The sequence below is a fragment of the Tyto alba genome, unplaced genomic scaffold (genome assembly GCF_018691265.1).
Source record: "Tyto alba isolate M040663 unplaced genomic scaffold, T.alba_DEE_v4.0 Super-Scaffold_2, whole genome shotgun sequence".
NCBI classification, from domain to species: Eukaryota; Metazoa; Chordata; class Aves; order Strigiformes; family Tytonidae; genus Tyto; species Tyto alba.
The window spans coordinates 53454243-53471736 of record NW_024881282.1 but is presented as its reverse complement, the minus strand read 5'-3'; the positions used below and the strand labels follow the sequence as shown (position 1 = coordinate 53471736).

General features: G+C 43.5%; 1 protein-coding gene across 2 annotated transcripts in view; it reads left to right on the top strand.

Annotated features, from left to right (window-relative positions):
- SRGAP1 (SLIT-ROBO Rho GTPase activating protein 1) overlaps positions 1-14750 on the top strand; it is a 156584-nt gene extending 141834 nt beyond the window's left edge. For both annotated transcript variants that reach the window (XM_042792414.1, XM_042792413.1), the window contains exons 17-22: positions 677-901; positions 1508-1587; positions 8430-8610; positions 9192-9326; positions 9453-9798; positions 11622-14750. In XM_042792414.1, the coding sequence (XP_042648348.1) occupies positions 677-901; positions 1508-1587; positions 8430-8610; positions 9192-9326; positions 9453-9798; positions 11622-11999 (1345 nt within the window). In that variant the 3' untranslated portion in view covers positions 12000-14750. The remainder of the gene's footprint in view (positions 1-676; positions 902-1507; positions 1588-8429; positions 8611-9191; positions 9327-9452; positions 9799-11621) is intronic.
- The last annotated feature ends 2744 nt before the right edge of the window (positions 14751-17494 follow it).

Genomic DNA, 17494 nt, shown 5'->3' with positions numbered 1-17494 from the left:
CAGAAAATCCACAGCCTCTCTGGGCATTCAGACCCAGTGCTTGGTCCCACTTATAGTGAAGATTTTTTTTCCTGCTTCCAGTTGGAATATCCTTTGTTGTGACTTGTGTCTGTTGCCTCGCATCCCTTTCCTGTGGAAATTTGTGGACAGAAAGGAAGGTGCTCAGGGATTTTAGGTTGCATGGTAAAAACAGAAACCAGAAGTCACAAGAGCCTCTTCAAGATCCAGGAACTTAGTTGCCTCCAGAAAACAATTCAGTCTTCCCAAGTTATATAGCCAGTTGCTGGGAGAAATGCATCAAGGTCTGATGAGAAATGTTAGGCATGTATACCCACTTTGCCTCCAGTCTACTTGGGCCTCCAAGGATAAGCACTGATGAGATAGAAGCAGCAGCAGTTGATGCATTTTACATTAGCCCATTAGGTCAGTGTACACTAAACACAACAGCGAGGGAACACAATATATATACATACATATATGTGCTATAAACTCGCTTCATAAGGTATATAGCCTATTGAGCAAATCCCCTTTTTTGTTTTGTTACTTTATGTGGGATTAAGTGTCAAGGAGAGCAGGAAATCTCTAAGTTGTGATGGAAAATAAAGTTCCTCAAGTTTTCAGAATAATGTTACTCACAGTGGAAAAGTAAATTTTTCTTGATTTTTTGTTATAACAGCCTTTCACAGTACAGCGATGAAAACATGATGGATCCGTACAACCTGGCCATTTGTTTTGGGCCAACCCTGATGCCTGTTCCAGACATACAAGACCAGGTGTCTTGTCAGGCACATGTGAATGAGATAATCAAAACTATCATCATCCATCATGAGGCTATTTTTCCAGATGCTAAAGAACTTGATGGCCCAGTGTATGAAAAGTGCATGGCTGGAGATGACTACTGGTAAGTCAGAATATTACCCTTGTATCTCCTTAAAATCATTAGTGTGATTGTCTGGATAACTCCTGTGATACAGAATTACTTTCACACACAGTAGAAGTATGAAGATAAATGCGAAGAGCATTTAGGTTCACATAGTAAAGTGTTAGCTATAAAAAAAACGTGAAGCAAAGGCAATTAGGATGAGGTTCCCTACAACATTTTGTGGAGGAGGCTACCCTTGTGTTCAGCCAAACACAGCCAGAATTCCAGGTGCACTGTGCAGAGCACATAGTCAGGTAGGAAACCGGCTCTCTGGCTGTGAACCACCTTAACAAGTTTTAGCTTATGACGCCTCCCCCCTTGCTCCTTTCCTCTCTTAGTAACACACACACACTTCTTATAAATGAAAGGATTCAAAGGCTCTGGGAACTTCTTAATAACCGAAGGTGTTGTCTGAAGGAGAGGTGTGTAGGCTTCTTCAATAATTGTGTATTTGTAGCATGTCATGAGAATTATGTTGCACATAACTTTATAACATTATAAGAATAATTTTAAATAATCACATGGGGTGATATATTTTTGATATGTGTGGTTTCTGTCTCTGCTTGACCTTTTGTTTCCTTTCAGTGACAGCCCATACAGCGAACATGGTACATTAGAGGAAGTGGACCAGGATGCTAGTACAGAGCCCCATACCAGTGAGGATGGTATGTATGTTACATTACTGTACCTTTGATGGGAGTAAGTTTTACAGGTGTTTCATGCAGGAGACCACCTTCTTTTCCTGATTGTGTTATATTTGAAAGAAGGGGATTTCAGTCCTGGTGTTCCATAGCAAATCTCTGTTTGTGTGCTTTTTCACTCTGATTCATCTGTGTTTGACCAGCTGTTTCCTTGTTCTCTCCTGATTTGCCCAGTCACAGGAAGGGCAAGAGAGAAACTATTTCAGTCAGCACATATTATTTTCTGATATAATGTTACATTTTTAGTGACTCTTTATCTTTTGTCTGCAAAAACTAAACTTATCAAAAGTGTGTCTTTAAATACTTCAGCTAAGGGATATTTGTCGTTCAGTGGGCTCTATTGGATATGAATTTAAAAGCTGTTCCATCTGAAGGTTTTATAATGGCTGAAAAACATGCGTGTACCCCCCACCGTGAAACTTCTGAACAATAGTAATTTGCTATAAATATTAATCACATTTACTCTGACACTTCTGGGTATGATAAATATCCATGAAAAATTGGATGCATCTCTATTATATCAATTTTTTTTTAGCCAGGTTTCGTAAAGGTGGATTTGACTGTGAAATTTTTCAATTGGACTATCCTTCAGATGTCCCTCCCAGTAACTTCTGCTCAGTTTCAAGCAAATGTAACAGATGGAAAGAGGTGTTCAAAACTGTTAAATAACTACCAGTTTCCTGTCAATTGGTAGCCACTTAGAGGTGAAGGATTCAGAATAACACTCGCTTTAGAGAAGACCTGCAGTGTGAGTTCACTATATATCTGGCCAGCAGGCAGCCCAGATAGAGCAACCAGAAGACAGAGAATGATTTTCTGGTTTGTTTGTTTTTTTTTAAAAAAGATGTCATAAGGGATACTGGTTAGGATCTGGGACAGTTGCCACAGGGAAGGGGAACAGGAAGGTATATCTATAGGAAACTTGGCTACACTGGTCTCATTGCACACAGAACAATGTAAACAATAGTTCCACTCTAGCCGTACCGGCCTGCTTTGTCCTATAGACAAGCTGTCAGTGACAGATTGCCTGTCTCTTGCCCTTTGCCATGGTGAGGAGGGACGAGCAGGATCTATCCATGCAGCTGTTTGGAGAGGAGGGACAGTTCGGTGAGCAGGCATCAAAGGGGGAAAACTGAGGAGAGGAGAGGAGTCAGTGCTAACCTACCTGGGGTGTACACCCATGACTGCACCAGCAGTAGGGAATACTGACAGTTTTACAAAACAGCCTGTGTGTGGGTTCCTCTTGACCTGCTCTGTAGAGCTAAATCTACCAGCTTTCTACAACACAGCTCCGCTAAATGGTGGGAACTCATAATTGCACTTTATTTTTCCAAGACAGTATAGCTATACTTTATAAGACCTCCTTCTTCCACTGGAGTTATGAAGCAAGAATGGAAGCTGAAGTTCAAGTCTATCTATCTCTCATTTAGAGCACAAGTAGTGAAAAGCTGGTGACACACCAGTTCAATATGTTAGGGCCAACTTCGGGGTCCCATGACCAGACTGAGAGACAAAGGCCCGAGTGGTCATGGGAAAAGAAGTGCAACTTTTCAGCAGCAATCAAAAGCGATTACTTCAAAACCGTGCCTAGGAAAGTTTAAAACATCAGCAGGATCCAGAGGAGCTGGACCATGGCATCGCACAGTGCATCACCTGTGCCTCAATAATCATGGGCTCTACCCCACGACTGTGCTGTTACTATAACAGGTTTACATTCCTGTTGTGGTGCTACCTGTGTTACGACTGTGTCACTGGTGAAGATAAAACCCTGAAGAGGATAGCTGTCAACAGGTCAAAGTTCTGTTAAAAGATTTAACTGCTCAAGATATGTTTTTTTATTTGCCAGATTGGCCAGCAATTTAATTCTGGTTGCCCCATTCCACCTTCTTAATTAATTCAGTCCCGAAAGGAAGCAGACATTTGTGTTTACAGCAAAATAAATGTTTGCACAACAATATTTGTAATCTAGGGAAATATTGCTGCAGAGATAAAGATTAGCAAGCCTGGATCACATACAAAATGGTGTTGGTCTTTGGTTGCCAACCTGCAAGCTCTAACCCATTTTTTCCATGGATATGGCTTTCCATTATAATAGCACATTTTTCTAAGGCTTAAATTTAAATGCATTTACCGTCTCTTTGCACATACATTCATGCATTTGTCCTCTGAACAATTTCTTTTAAAAAAATGTTCTCAACACCAGATATGAGAATAGGTGAGAATTTTTCAGTTTGCATATTGAACTTCGTAAGAGTCACTGATTGACCTGTGGTGGACAAAAAAAAAAGCTTCTACTAAAGGGTCTGGAGTCTTTTGGGTGTTTAATGTGATTGATTCATTGATTGTTAGCTGGATGCATCACTGCTCACTGTTTGTGGAGAGAGAAAAAGGGAGGCACAGCGTTGCTGCTGTACTGATCAGACATGTGGTACTATCCCAGCTGAAACCAGGACAACATACAAATACTTCATAACTGTTAAATTGTAAGCATATAAATTGCCTCTTTTTTTTTTTTCCTAATGTTACTGGTATTCATATATTTCTGTTGATCACTGGAAAGAGAAGAGGGAAGGAGAAGGAGATGCATTTTACTGTAGTGTTTTCAATCTTTTTTAAATGTGCAAAAAATATCCCTATTAAGTGAAACACATAAGTTTCTTCTTTCTCCTAAGTCTGGAAATTAAATTTCATTTGTGAAGTTCAGAACATTTGTACTCAAGCTGAGATACTAAAAAAATCTGTCTGTAATTTTGCTGCAGAAGAACCTTTACTCAAAAATGCCTCTGCAGTAAAGATTCAAAGGATATTGTTCATGTTTTGCTGAAGCAGTTTTTAGCATATTTCCTTTACCTTCAATTTGCCAGAGATTTTTTTTTATTCTTGTTGGAGGCATATAGAAAAGAGTGACAAGGTTTGTTTTCCAAGGAAGTGAGAATTTCCTGAGGAAGTTAAACAGATGGGTTTCTCCTGGGAAAACATACATACAATTAATATCATACTGTTCATAGATATCTCATAAACGTAGGGTAGAAACTGAGATGGTGTTTCTGCAGGAAACAAAAATTACAGGGACATGTAAGACTAAGTTATTGTTCTGTCCCCAACACATAGTAATTATCCTGCTTTTCAGTAGTGCATGCTGTGATCAACATTTTGCCAAGTTCTGTCAACACCTTGCAATGTTTCTTTGCTTTTGCTGTTCCCCAGTCAGAGAACTGCTGTCCTGAGGATAGGACTTTGGAACTGCAAAGCTGCTGTTCTCTGATGGGGTGCAGAAGAGGACAAAGACATTGGGAGATGACGTCTTCCCAGGGAGTTCAAGGACATACTCTATTCCCGACAGCCAGGGTGTATCTGGGAGAACTGAGGAAGAGCAGAGCAAAGCAACAGTAACCCCCACCCCCCAAAAAAAGGTGCAGTGGATGGTCTCCCCTCATTTCCTTAGCTCCTTGTGCCCTGAGGTGTAGAGGGCAGCACAATGGCACTTCAGTGCTATCGCCTCTGTAGGGAAGTTAGTGCCACATCTGGTACTCCAACCCCAAAATTTAAATTAGCACTTACGTTTCTTCTGCCCTTTCTGCTCTTCCAGGCAGTGGAAGCTTTTCCCACAGTTCTTCAGTTTGTCCTAATTTTTCACTTCCATAGCATTGCCTGAGTCACTAGAGATGATAGCTGGTGAGTTCCTATGTGTCATCAAATACTTCTTGCTATTGTAGGCAGATGTCCCCAGGTATGGACAGAGCAATGCAATTACGTTTTCCTCTGAGCTGTCAATTTTACTGTTAGACATTCAGTACCACACAGAATTTGAGTTACAGATCCCAAATACGGCTTTCATCACCTCTGCTTTTTTGGAAATGCTTGTCTGTCACTCAGTACCCTTGATATTAAATGGTTTAACTTTTCAAAATGCATTTATTTCTAGGAGTAACTGTCATGGTACTTCGCTTTTAACTATTCAGGCTTGACCTGTAACAAGGTGAATTACTGTTTAAGTACAGTCTCAGTAGTGTTTGCTATAGGAAAGTTCTTTCCATGTAAAAGCAACATTCAGGCAAAGAGAATGCCCCTTTTAAAATAGTAAAACCTGTCTAAACTTATTTTTGGTTCTATTAAGAAAGCTGTGTGAGATCTAGTGGGCACTCCTCCCTGAGGAGCTGGGATTTGTTACCCAGGCAATCTAACGGACATGTCTCAGAAGTCACATCCATTACGGGTACGTTACCAATTCATACAGCTGGTTCCAGTGGGGCGGCTTCGTTCAGACCTCTGAGAAAGTGTGTGAGTCTTGCAGGCAATGGAAGGATACAAAAAACAGATTCCTATCATGCACCACACTTGGATGAGTGTAATTCCACTGAGGGAGATAAAACTATTTCTAGTTTAGTCCATTAATTTGTCAATAAAAAGACCTGTATACTCAAATGTGGGATACCGCATGGTCTGTTGAAATTAGCAGGGAAATGGGAAATCCTGTAGCTATTCAGTGTAGGAGTTTATAAATTAACCCAGTACCCGTGACCATTATCACTTACATTCACAGAATGACAAAGGAAAATATGTACAGGAAATTTGGGATTTTTGTACTTGCTGTGAAGGTTTTTTTTTGGTTGGTTGAGGTTTTTTGCATTTTAAAGTATTACCCATTAGTGAGTGACTGGCTCTCTGAAACTTGGGAGCTTTTGCCACTGAATTTTTGACCCAGTCTTCCATAATCCATAATTTATCTGTAATCTGAGAACAGTGTGTTCATACAAACATCTTCTTTTCAATCCTACCTGATCCCAGTAATACCTTATAACAAATTCCACAAGCACTGTGTATGATATGTGTAAGAACAGCGTTCTTCTGTCAGTGTTAACGTTACCACCATTCGATTTAATATTGCCCTCTTAAACATGATGCAAGGTAAACAGTCATGTGTAGTTTTATTTCTTTTCATTTGGCAGTAGTGTCTTTCCATGCCTGTGGTCACTTTGTCACATCTGTACTTCCTGTTAGAAGGGCTCTAGACAGAGTACCTAGAAAAGAAAACAAGATTGTATATTAGAATATGCACAGCAGCATTAAAGGTTTCCCAGTTTTCCAGAACATTTTTTCTTTGTCATCTTTACATTTTCTTCATTTAAAAACATAAAACCAAGAAACCTATTGCCCCCGCCCGCCCACCAGGGAATACCTGCCAGTGAGCCGTCCAGTCAGGATGCATTTTCAGGGATTTATACTGAAATTAATTAATACTGAAATTAATGCTAGATTCTTTTTTGTATTTATATAATCAAAGTAATTTCTGCCAGTGTACATTACTTTTGCATTTGTGACAGTGAATTCCCCATACCAGTGTGTGCCATCTTTGGAAAGCTTCTGAGTTTGTACCTCCTGAACACCCTGCAGATCCTCGCTGACAGGAGTTCTTAGCATTTCTGCAGAAGCAGCAAACTACAAGGCAGCCTTCTGCAGCCTGGGCAAATTATTATAAAAATGAGCTGCAAACTATAACCTCAATAAAGGTGCTATCATTCTGTTTTCATGCTGCAGGATGAAGTTAATTTTAAAGACATTCCTGTGCAAAGTGTTGTTGTAAAGGGATAGTGGTTTTCATTACCAGCCTGGTTCTTTGGGGAATTACAACCTCAGCGATTTTAATTTGCACCAGACAGAAAGTTGCTATGCTAGTCATTAGCCCAGATGTTAATTTCCATCTAAATATTGCTCTAATTATGTGAAGAAATTTGTCATTTGGGGGACTCTGCGTTATTGGAATCAACAACGTGTGTGATTTCTAAACCTGCATTTTGCAGGTTTTTCTTTACGTTTTGTGACTGTGATGACAAATGTTAATCTGTTTGAGCTCAGATGCTTTTGGTTTTGTGCAGAGGAAACTGGAGGTTGTTAAAATCACAGCTGTTTCACTGATGTCCGGGCACAGCTCTGAAGATGCCTGCAGGCAGACATTCAGCAGGGGCCCTTCACCGACGTCCGTAGGTTTCCGACCCAAGCGCAGGTTGCAGGATGGAGTCTGTCACCAGTGTAAGGCTGAGTTTACCAGCACACTGACAGAAGATAAGCCAGGGCTGCTGTAAGGAGTGTTTGACTTCAGGAAACAACCGGCCTCCCCTGCAGAAACCAGAGGAGCTCGGGGCGCTGGAGCAGGCAGAGCTGCCTTGGGCAGCCTCAGGCCGCAGAGGGCCTGCCCGCCTGCCTCACTCAGAGAGGGTGTTAAGGGAGCAGATTAAAGCACTAGGCTTCCGTGTTGTATAAAACACTAGGTTTTCACTAGATCTGCACGCTCACCACGTAAAAGACAGAAACCTCTTAGTGCAGTTAGGCAGAGTAGGCCTGCTCCTGCATAGGGAAATCCTGCCTGCCTTCCTTTGCCACTGCAGATGTTAAAGGCACTCCCATTTACTTTTCCTTTATCACACTGGTTCCTCGGGCCTCTGATTATTCATCTGACTTTGTTCATCTTATTTTCAGCTCCCCAGCCGTGAAGGAGCCCTTGCAGCGGGAGGCAGAGGCCTCTCTCCCAGCAGCTGCTGTTGTAACATTTGAATATGCTGTTAGGTTTTCTGCAGCTTGCGAAGCAACCCAGATGTTTCACACTTGGGGCACAGATTAATTATGTTTCTTTGTAAGGGACATATTATAACTACTACCTGAAGTCTGCCTTAGCTCAGCGGATCTCTGTCAGCTCTGCTCAATAAGAATGAGCAGTGAGAAAATACAGTAAATGGGTTTTATGAAACCAAAATGAGCAGATAAGCCAGGGTAGATCTGATACCTGTTCTTCTTCCCTCCCTATCCAGAGTGTGAGCCCATAGAAGCTATAGCCAAGTTTGACTACACTGGAAGATCTACACGAGAACTGTCTTTCAAGAAAGGAGCTTCCCTTCTGCTTTATCACCGAGCGTCTGAAGACTGGTGGGAAGGAAGGCACAACGGAATTGATGGCCTTGTCCCTCACCAGTACATAGTGGTGCAGGATATGTAAGCAGTGTCTGGTGTGACTAGGTTCTTGGTGGGATGTAAGAACGTGCCGAAGCAATTAAGAAAGTTATTTCCAAATGGGACAGTGAGTTGAAGGCTCAGATAGATTAAACCTTTGCCTTCTCTGCAGGATGCCTCTCTCTTTGTTGCCCTGAACTGACAGCTCCTGATCAAAAGCTACTACCAGGCTAAGCTACTTTGTTTATGGCTACGTTCCCAGTACATTAAGAGACATATGCTGCTGCACCTATTTTAATTTGACTATCTCTTTGTAGCAATTGCTGACATTCAACTTCAGAACAGCAATGGCTGGAGAAATGCAGCCCTGAACTCCTGTTTTACAGCATTAAGCATGCTTTGCCAAGGATGACAAGAGTTCTTCTTTACAGAAAGGTTACACTCGAAATGTAAAGAGCTCGGTAAACAGAAGGATTATAAGTAATTTTTGGAGACATGGAGGGGCTGCAGTGCATTACAACATGCCTGCTTTTCTTAAGGGGATTAAAATCTAGGAGTGCCAAGATGCTCTCTGTCACACTTAACTGGCTGACTTCTCATCTCACCATGTGTGTTCTGTTCAGGGATGATACTTTCTCAGATACACTGAGCCAAAAAGCAGACAGTGAGGCCAGCAGCGGACCCGTAACTGAGGACAAGTCATCGTCAAAGGACATGAACTCTCCCACTGACCGTCACTCTGACGTGTATTTAGGAAGGTAAGCTCAAGCATAACATGTTTTCAGTAGTACTGCTCACAGCTCGGGTAACACAGCAATTACTTCTCCACGTGTTTGTGGTGGGTCACTATAACTTGTCCCATAACCACTTCTTCACTGGTGCAGGCAAAGAAAGAGATCAGAACCTCCACCTCCTCTACGACGCCCCGGCAGGAGCAGTGACGGTCACTGCCCAGTACACCCACCTCACCCTCTCTCCAACTCGTCCATGGAGCTAGGTTCCCCCAACCTGGCAACTCACTGCAGTCCCAGAGCCCTCCTTCAAAATCGCAACCTCAATGCTGACAGCCCTGAAAGGCGGCGCAGACCTGGACATGGCAGTCTCACTAACATCAGTAGGCATGATTCTCTAAAGAAGATTGATAGCCCTCCGATTAGAAGATCTACGTCATCTGGTCAGTACACAGGTTTCAATGACCATAAACCACTGGACCCAGAGTCAATAGCTCAGGTTTGTGTCTTTTTTATTTTATGTCACACTCTGATTTTCAGAGGAACAAGCCTCAGTGAGAAGCACAGCACAGAGCTCATATGCTGGTAGGAGCGTGTGTGCAGGAGAATATCCTACTTAGCTTTCTAAACAGAGTGTGTGTGAAAGAAGGTGCATTAAGGGATCCTGGATAGAAGAAGCACAAGGGGAAATAGACATTGCAGAAGCAATAAAAATAAGTTATTTCCCATTATACTGTAATGAAATTGCTTCTGCCACACGGAACACTAGGATAGGTTATGATTACAACAGCTACGTAAATCACTGTGCTCTGATGAAGGCTGGCCTATTCTAGCTTGCATGTAATTAGTGTTCAATTCTTTCTCCGTATTATGGTATGCAGAAAAGTGCTCTGACTGGCTAGTAGCGACCATTGCCATTCAAAGCACATATTTACATTCCAGGGTCTTGTGAATTTTATGTGGTTTTCATGTTAGTTCATATATAGTTCATACCGCATGTTGATTTGATGTTTGTAGTTGTGCCTGAGAACACGATGTGCAAGACGTTGCACCTGCATAAATCATGGCCCATCTTATCCCTGTGTGAACACTCACCAGTCTCATTCCTGGCAGTGGAGAGGTGAGAAGGATGAAATAGGGAGCAGCCCGATCATCAAATTGGTCTGTTGTACAGAGCTGGTAACAGCTCTTGAGCAAATAGATGCCACTGTCTTCAAAAGTCACATTTTGTCTAGGTAGGATAACATGATTACTAGGGGCACCCTGAGGGTACAGTATGATTGCAAAAGTATTTTACAATAACACTGGCACTCGTGTTTTAAAATGTAATGTACTGGTAGTGCTTGCTTTCAAACTCTGCTTCCAAGGAGGGATAGAAGGAACCGTCATGCTTGGGTCAGAAAGCTGAACCGTGTATTACAGTTAGAAAGTATAAATGTTGTTACTGTTTTATTTCACTCTCTGTTATTTATTTACTTTCCTGGAACCACATACAGTGATGTTTGGCTTAAGCTATTTTTTTTTTTTTTTTTAATGGCTAGACTAGCAATCATTCAGCAGTGAGAGAACCCAAACTTTGTTTAAACTACGTGAAAGTCACTGTGAGCAAGCAGGGAACACCAGATATTTTAACCCTAGTTATATTTCGGTGCCACCGAAAAGTAGTGAACTAGTATCTTGGTGCATTCTTTTAGCATTTGTGCAAGAAATCCTGATGAAAATGACAATTTCTTAGGTAAGCTCACTAAACAATATCTTGCAGTTTTTTCTGCTTAAGATTTAACTCAGAGAAACAAGAGGAGAGAAGAGCTGACAGGCACACAAGCTTTGTTTCCTTACAAAACCAGGTTTTATAATCCATGTGAGGGGATACAGATCCTGAACACCTGAGGCAGTAGATGCGGGGACCAGCTAGCTAACAGTTAGCAAATGGACTAAAATCTTTATAGCTGTCAGTACCCAAGAGATGACAGAAATCTTCACAGTTAAAAACACTGCTAAGCAAACACACATTGTCCTGACAGTCATTTAATAAAATGGCTTGCAGGTTTTGGTTTAACTGATTTTTTTTTTTATTTATTCTCTCATGTAAACAGGTTAAATATTTGTAATGTCCAGCCAAAGCTGCTATCTCGTCAATCGTAGTGTCTTTCAAATAAATCTGGTGGAAATTGGTTTTGGCACTATAATATTCATTAAAGAGAGGACGGCTGGCAAATTAATTCATGCGTTTCTCACCCCCTCCCCTTGCTCCTTGCTGCTGCGGCGCTTTGCATTCAGCAGCAATTCGAATGACGTGCCGCTCTCTGTGCTCTGACCCAGGACATCGAGGAGACGATGAACACAGCGCTGAACGAGCTCCGTGAGCTGGAGCGGCAGAGCTCGGCGAAGCACGCCCCCGATGTCGTGTTGGACACCTTGGAACAAATGAAAAACACCCCCACCCCTGCCACCTCCACGGAGTCGCTCAGCCCTCTCCACAGCGTCGTTTTAAGGAGCTCGGAGCCTCAGATCCGCCGTAGCACTAGTTCTTCCAGTGACACCATGAGTACTTTCAAGCCCATGGTGGCCCCTAGAATGGGAGTGCAGCTGAAACCTCCTGCTCTTCGGCCAAAACCTATTGTTCTTCCAAAAACAAATCCTAGCATAGGGCCTTCCCCTTCTTCCCAGGGTCCGGCCGACAAATCTTGCACAATGTAGACAGCTCAGCCACCCACAGTGCCCGGCTGGGGTATGCTAGGGAAAGGGATGGATTAACGATAGAAGTCAGGGCTCCATAACATCGTTTGTTCATGTTTGTAACTGGAGAGGTTTTGGTTTTCAGTGTTTTTGAATGTATTGTCTGAAACTAGCTACATTAACATGGGCATTTGTATTTTGTATGGTTTCAATTAAAAGAAAAACTGGACAGTTGTGCATCGTTTTAAAAAAAAACAAATACAGGCTTACTTGAAAACTTAATGCTGCACCATTTGTAATAAAAACAACACAGATCACAGCTTGCCATGTTGTACCATACATCACAGTCTTACTGTAGCTATATAATAACAGATCCTGCACAAAACTAAGGGGTGGGTGGGTCAGGGGAGGTGGGACCTCTCATTTCTGGGTCACCAAACCAAATCTCAAGCAGGTTAGTAAGAGATGAAATCTAGCATGTGAGGATTAAGTGTCCGTGTGGAATGTCTAAGTCATCTCAGTCCACATTTCTTATTTAAGACACACCAGGAAAAAAAAAAAAAAAGAAACACCAAACCCTCACAACACTCATAATTGTCACCAAGTTTTAGCTTTCTTGTTGGCAGTCTCACTAGAGACAAGTGCTGGATGGATCTGGAGATCACATTGCTCTCACTGATAAAAAGCAGCATTCCAAGTCACAGCTAAAGCACATCTCCAGGATAGTATCTAGAAACTCCTTTTGCTGCCCTTTGTAATAGTGTACCTTTTCCCATGAAGCTAGCCCTTCGTTCCCCGATACCACAGTTTTCACAAAAGCTAAACTCATTTAAAGTTCATAGTTGAGCGAGCCAGGCTCTGGGGAGCACATGAACCTATTGGTCCATTAGGCAGGCTGATAGGCGACTAAAAGGATCAACTACACGGTAATTCAGCAAAGTATCCCATTGACTTTATTGCTCAGTGTCCAATTAAAGGCATGATTTGAGTTGTAAAAGCGGGAGTTTGGAGCTGACCTCTCTCGGCTGGCTGCCCCGCACAGCGCAGACACGGCGCACGTCCTCGGTTGTGCCGACGGCAGCGAGACGGGGACTCTGAAGAGGGGCTGCCTCCCGCCAGCCGTGCAGGGTCACTCGCAGGACAGGCAGCTGAGTTTCTACCACCTAGATTCAAGCTGACTAAAGTTTTCATAACCACTTCCCCCCCCCTCCCCCCGTTTCCTTTTTTTTTTTTTTAATGACGGAAATCAGTACCTTTCGTATGTCTGTGTGAGTGACAACTGTCAGCTTTGCTTAGCGTGGTGTTAAACTTTGTTAGGCGTGAACTAAATGTCCAGCTGTTTTGCACATTGCAACAGTAAGCCATAATATTATTTCTGTGAATACATTTTCCAACATCCAATCCATAAAATAAGTTTCAGTGAAGGAGACGGCGGGGGGGGGGGGGGGGGCGGAAATCTGTTGTGGTACAGGAGTACAACTGGCTTTAAGTAAGATCTGTCTTTCCACATATTCTTTAAGATCTCACGGTTGGAAAGCTTGAAGTTTACCACTCGCTATACATAAACAATTAAGTTTGGGAGGAGAAGAGTAGTGACGAAGTTTGATAGGCATAATTGCTGAGGTGACGGGAGCAAGTTCCTGTTGTCACTTAGGAGCGACTTATTCCTGCCGGGGTTTACACCCTGTAGATAAGTAATGCAAAGCCCCAGGTGTGAAGTACCCCACGAACTGCCTCTAAACTGCTCCCGGTATTTGCAAACACTTCTCAACCCAGCCCCAGCCTTCACGGGACGCCTAGGTTAGAGGCAAAGTCTTAATCCTCGGCAGCAGACTGTGGGGCATGGGCCAGTGAACCTCCAGCCCTGTCGGCTGTACGGCCTAGGCCTGGCGCCAGGGTGAGAGCCAAAGCCAGGCCGGCCCCGGCGGCAGCCCAGCGCCGGTCGGTAGGGTCTGTTCGCTTGGTCAGGACCAGAAGATATTTTCAAGTAGTTCCCCACTTTACTAGAATCAGTGGAACAAACTGGAATTTCAGCTTTCATTTACATGCAGTTTTAGTCTAGCATTTTTAAATTAACCCACCTGGCATAACTGAGATGGATACTTGTATCTTTAAATTGCATAGGGAATTTTGTATGTTTAAATAACTGTACTGGACTCCATAATGCTTATATTAGAAATTGTTTAGCAAAAGAAAATATTAGAAACAGTGCTTTAGTGAATGCATCCACTTAGTGCATTCACACAGTTAAATGTGTAGTTTGATGGTTATTATAGATACTTAAAAGTATAGTAAGTGGATATGTAACAGGAAAGACCGCTACAACTACAGACGTACTAAAGGGTAACTCCTGCACACCTAATCCAATCAGTATTGTCCTTTACTGTCAAGTTTGATAAATTGCAGTACTGGTAGCTTCCTGCTTGTTGACTGTTACCTAATTGTGTCAATGTACATCTGTAGTATGTACATGTGAAAGTGCCTTTAAATTTTAGAGGAGCTTTAGCCTTGCTCTTGTACTGTTGCATTTCCATTGCATCCTTCCCTGTTCGTGTATGGCTGCATTCCCATTGCATTCCTTCCACTCTTGAAGAACAAATAAAAACATGGAAATTTCACAGTTCTGGAAGAGAAATGTACTGTTAATCTGTTGTGACAATGCACTTTTATGTATAGTACTGTACATTTTTGGCATGTACCATTACAAGCTTCAGTCTACATTCAGGTTTGTTCCTCATAGTGTATCTTTATAATAAAGAAAATAGTTCTGTCTCTGTGTGTAGTTTTCCTGGGTAAACCGCCGTATCTTCTAACACGGATTGCCAATCTACCTTTACCTTCCACATAAAGGGGAAACAATCAGCATCCCCCGGCCACCCACACCCCATCCTGCGTCAGGTCCCATCAACGTCTTGAAGACGTGCTTGTTCCAAAACAAGCTCCTACCTCAACGAAAGAGCAGCATCCCTGTAAGCTCACCCGAGTCCCTGAAGACCCCCCACACACAAAGAGCCACCAGCCTTACGCAGTTCTGCCTGAGCACCCATCGAGGGCGGCCAACCCCCCTGCCACCCACCACCCTGCCACAACCCTCCTGCTCCCCGCAGGAAAAAAGAGGTGGAAAAAATAAAAATAAATAAATAAATAAACAAACAAAACAAGACATTTTGAAAACATTGTTCCAGAGGAAAAATAAGTCTACCTTTCTTACAGCAGAAGGTGGTGGGGAGGCAGCATGCCACAGGTAAAGGTTGTCTTCGGTGACCTCGTGTCTGAGTATCGGTGGCAGTACCCACAGCTCCAGGAGCAGGGGGCTGGCTGTGTCGGGCTGATGGCTGTGTGAGGGACTGTCAAACACGGATCAGATGCTGTTGAGAACAATTCCTGGGCTTGGGCTGTGGCTGCCTGGACAGGCCTGCCATGCTGCCCAACTTATATGTGTTTAGGGGGAGAAGAGCTACTTGGAAACTCATTTATAATCTTTGCTTAAAAAAAAAAAAAAATAGTAATTTAGGAGCAGAAAGCCACTACAGCTGAAGGGTTTTAAAGTCATCTCTGGTTGTGGTTGAGGACCACCACCTGCCCAGAGGGGAAGAAGGGGGATGGATGTCAGGCGGTGTGGGGCAGTATGGGGGGACAGGCACGCCAGCCACCCCAGCTCGGAGCAGGGCTTTTGTTCTTCACACTGGGAAAGCTGCCGTAACACAACTGTGCACCAGTGGGCTCATCGATCAGCCCGTGGAGGCAGCCTTTGTACCACAGTGTCCAGTGACCTACTTTGGGTGTTTCTTCTTGTCCCCTACTGCATAAAAGCCAACTAAGAAATTCAGGAGGGAACAGCAAATGTCACTCCTCAGTCAAGGTCCTGCACAGCCCACAGGACATGTAACCCAATTTGCACAGTCAGCCCATATGCTGGTGAGAAGAGAGATTCCTGTGGTGGCTTTTAAGCTGTTTTAAAATAAATAAGAAAACACAAGAGGAGGGGTCTCCTCCTGCTGTGTAATGTGAAGTTTTGGTGTTGCAGAGTGCTGACTTAGCTTGCTTCCAGGTTTTGTAGTGGAAAAAAGCCCAGCTCTCACGCAGACAGCCAAAGGTTTTGGCAGGTGACTAGGGAACCCCTGACATTACTAGCACGCCGAAAAACAAAAGGGTGATGAGTTGTTTTGCTTTGAAAAGTGTATTAACTCAGCAGACAATGAGCAGCAGTGGCAGCGGGGTGTTCAGCTCTCAGGCCACGGCTGAAAATTGCTGTTTCAAGCCCTGTGCAGCTCCAGGACGCGGCACTGCCCCAGCCTGCACAAACACCTCGTCAGCCAGCGTAAGGAAACCACAGCGGCTCAGCCCAGGTTCTAAGTTCTCCTTGGAAAAGACACATGGTTTGCTGCTTACTCCGCAGCTCACAGGGACTTACCCTGCCCAGAAGGTTCCACAGTCTCTCTGTTCAGTCACTGCTACTCCCTGGGAAATATTTTGACGCTAGTCTGGATGCTACAGGTACACTGGGAACAAATGAAACTAGCCTAAGTAATAATGAGTGATGGTACAGGATGAAAGTGCTACTCTTGTAGGTAGGAATATTGTTTTTTTCATTAACTTGGCTGTTGGGGAAAAAAAAAAAAAATAACACCTTAATATATGAAAGCCCAAATAGATCAACTATTTAACATCTTAAAATGCAGTTAGCTAAAACAGTTCAATTACCTTAAAAAAACAAAAACAAAAACAAAAACCAAAACCAACCACTAGTTTAGACATGCTGCTGTAATTGCAGCTTCTCCCTTGCTTTCTGCCTTACTGCCTTCCTCGAGGGTGAGGGTGTTCGTGGCTCAGGCGGCTGCCGGCACCGGTCTCTGCTGGCACTACAGCTCTGGCAGACCCAGCGTGAGCCGGTTTTACCTGCCGGGGGGCCCTCGATGCCGGGATCCTTATGACTCGGAGGTGCCCCTCGTTCTCCCCGCCACCGTGCCGCAGCCCACCCGGACCGCAGCGGCCTCAGCCTCAGCCTGGCTCACGCCGTGCCCCCCAAACCCTCCCCCCAGCACACAGCCCCGCTGGGTACCCCACCTCCCCCTGGCCACCCCTCCCCTCCCCGGCCCCAGCAGGACTGTAACCCTGGCACAGTATTTCAGCGTCTCATCCAGACATCCTACCCGTCAACAAAGCCAAAACTGGTGGAAAGGAAAACAGAAAATGGCAGGTCAAAGACCAGGTCATCTGATGCACTGTCCCAGCCAGATGGAGAACGAAACCTGTGTGATGGTGCTAAACTGGATTGAAGGGAGAAAAGAGCAATGTATTCCCTTAACCTTCTCACTCACATGACTGATACGGTGAGAGCCGGCAGGCCAACGAGCTGGAAGGCAACACGCAGAATTTGATTCTGACTAAGGGATTAAATAGCGTTAAATAATATAAACTAGGTCTGGCTGAAATAGAAAAGTCAGCAGGTTTTGTCTCACCTTTCTCAATACATACATGCAAAGTGAAAAATGCAGGAATACAGTTTTTATGCC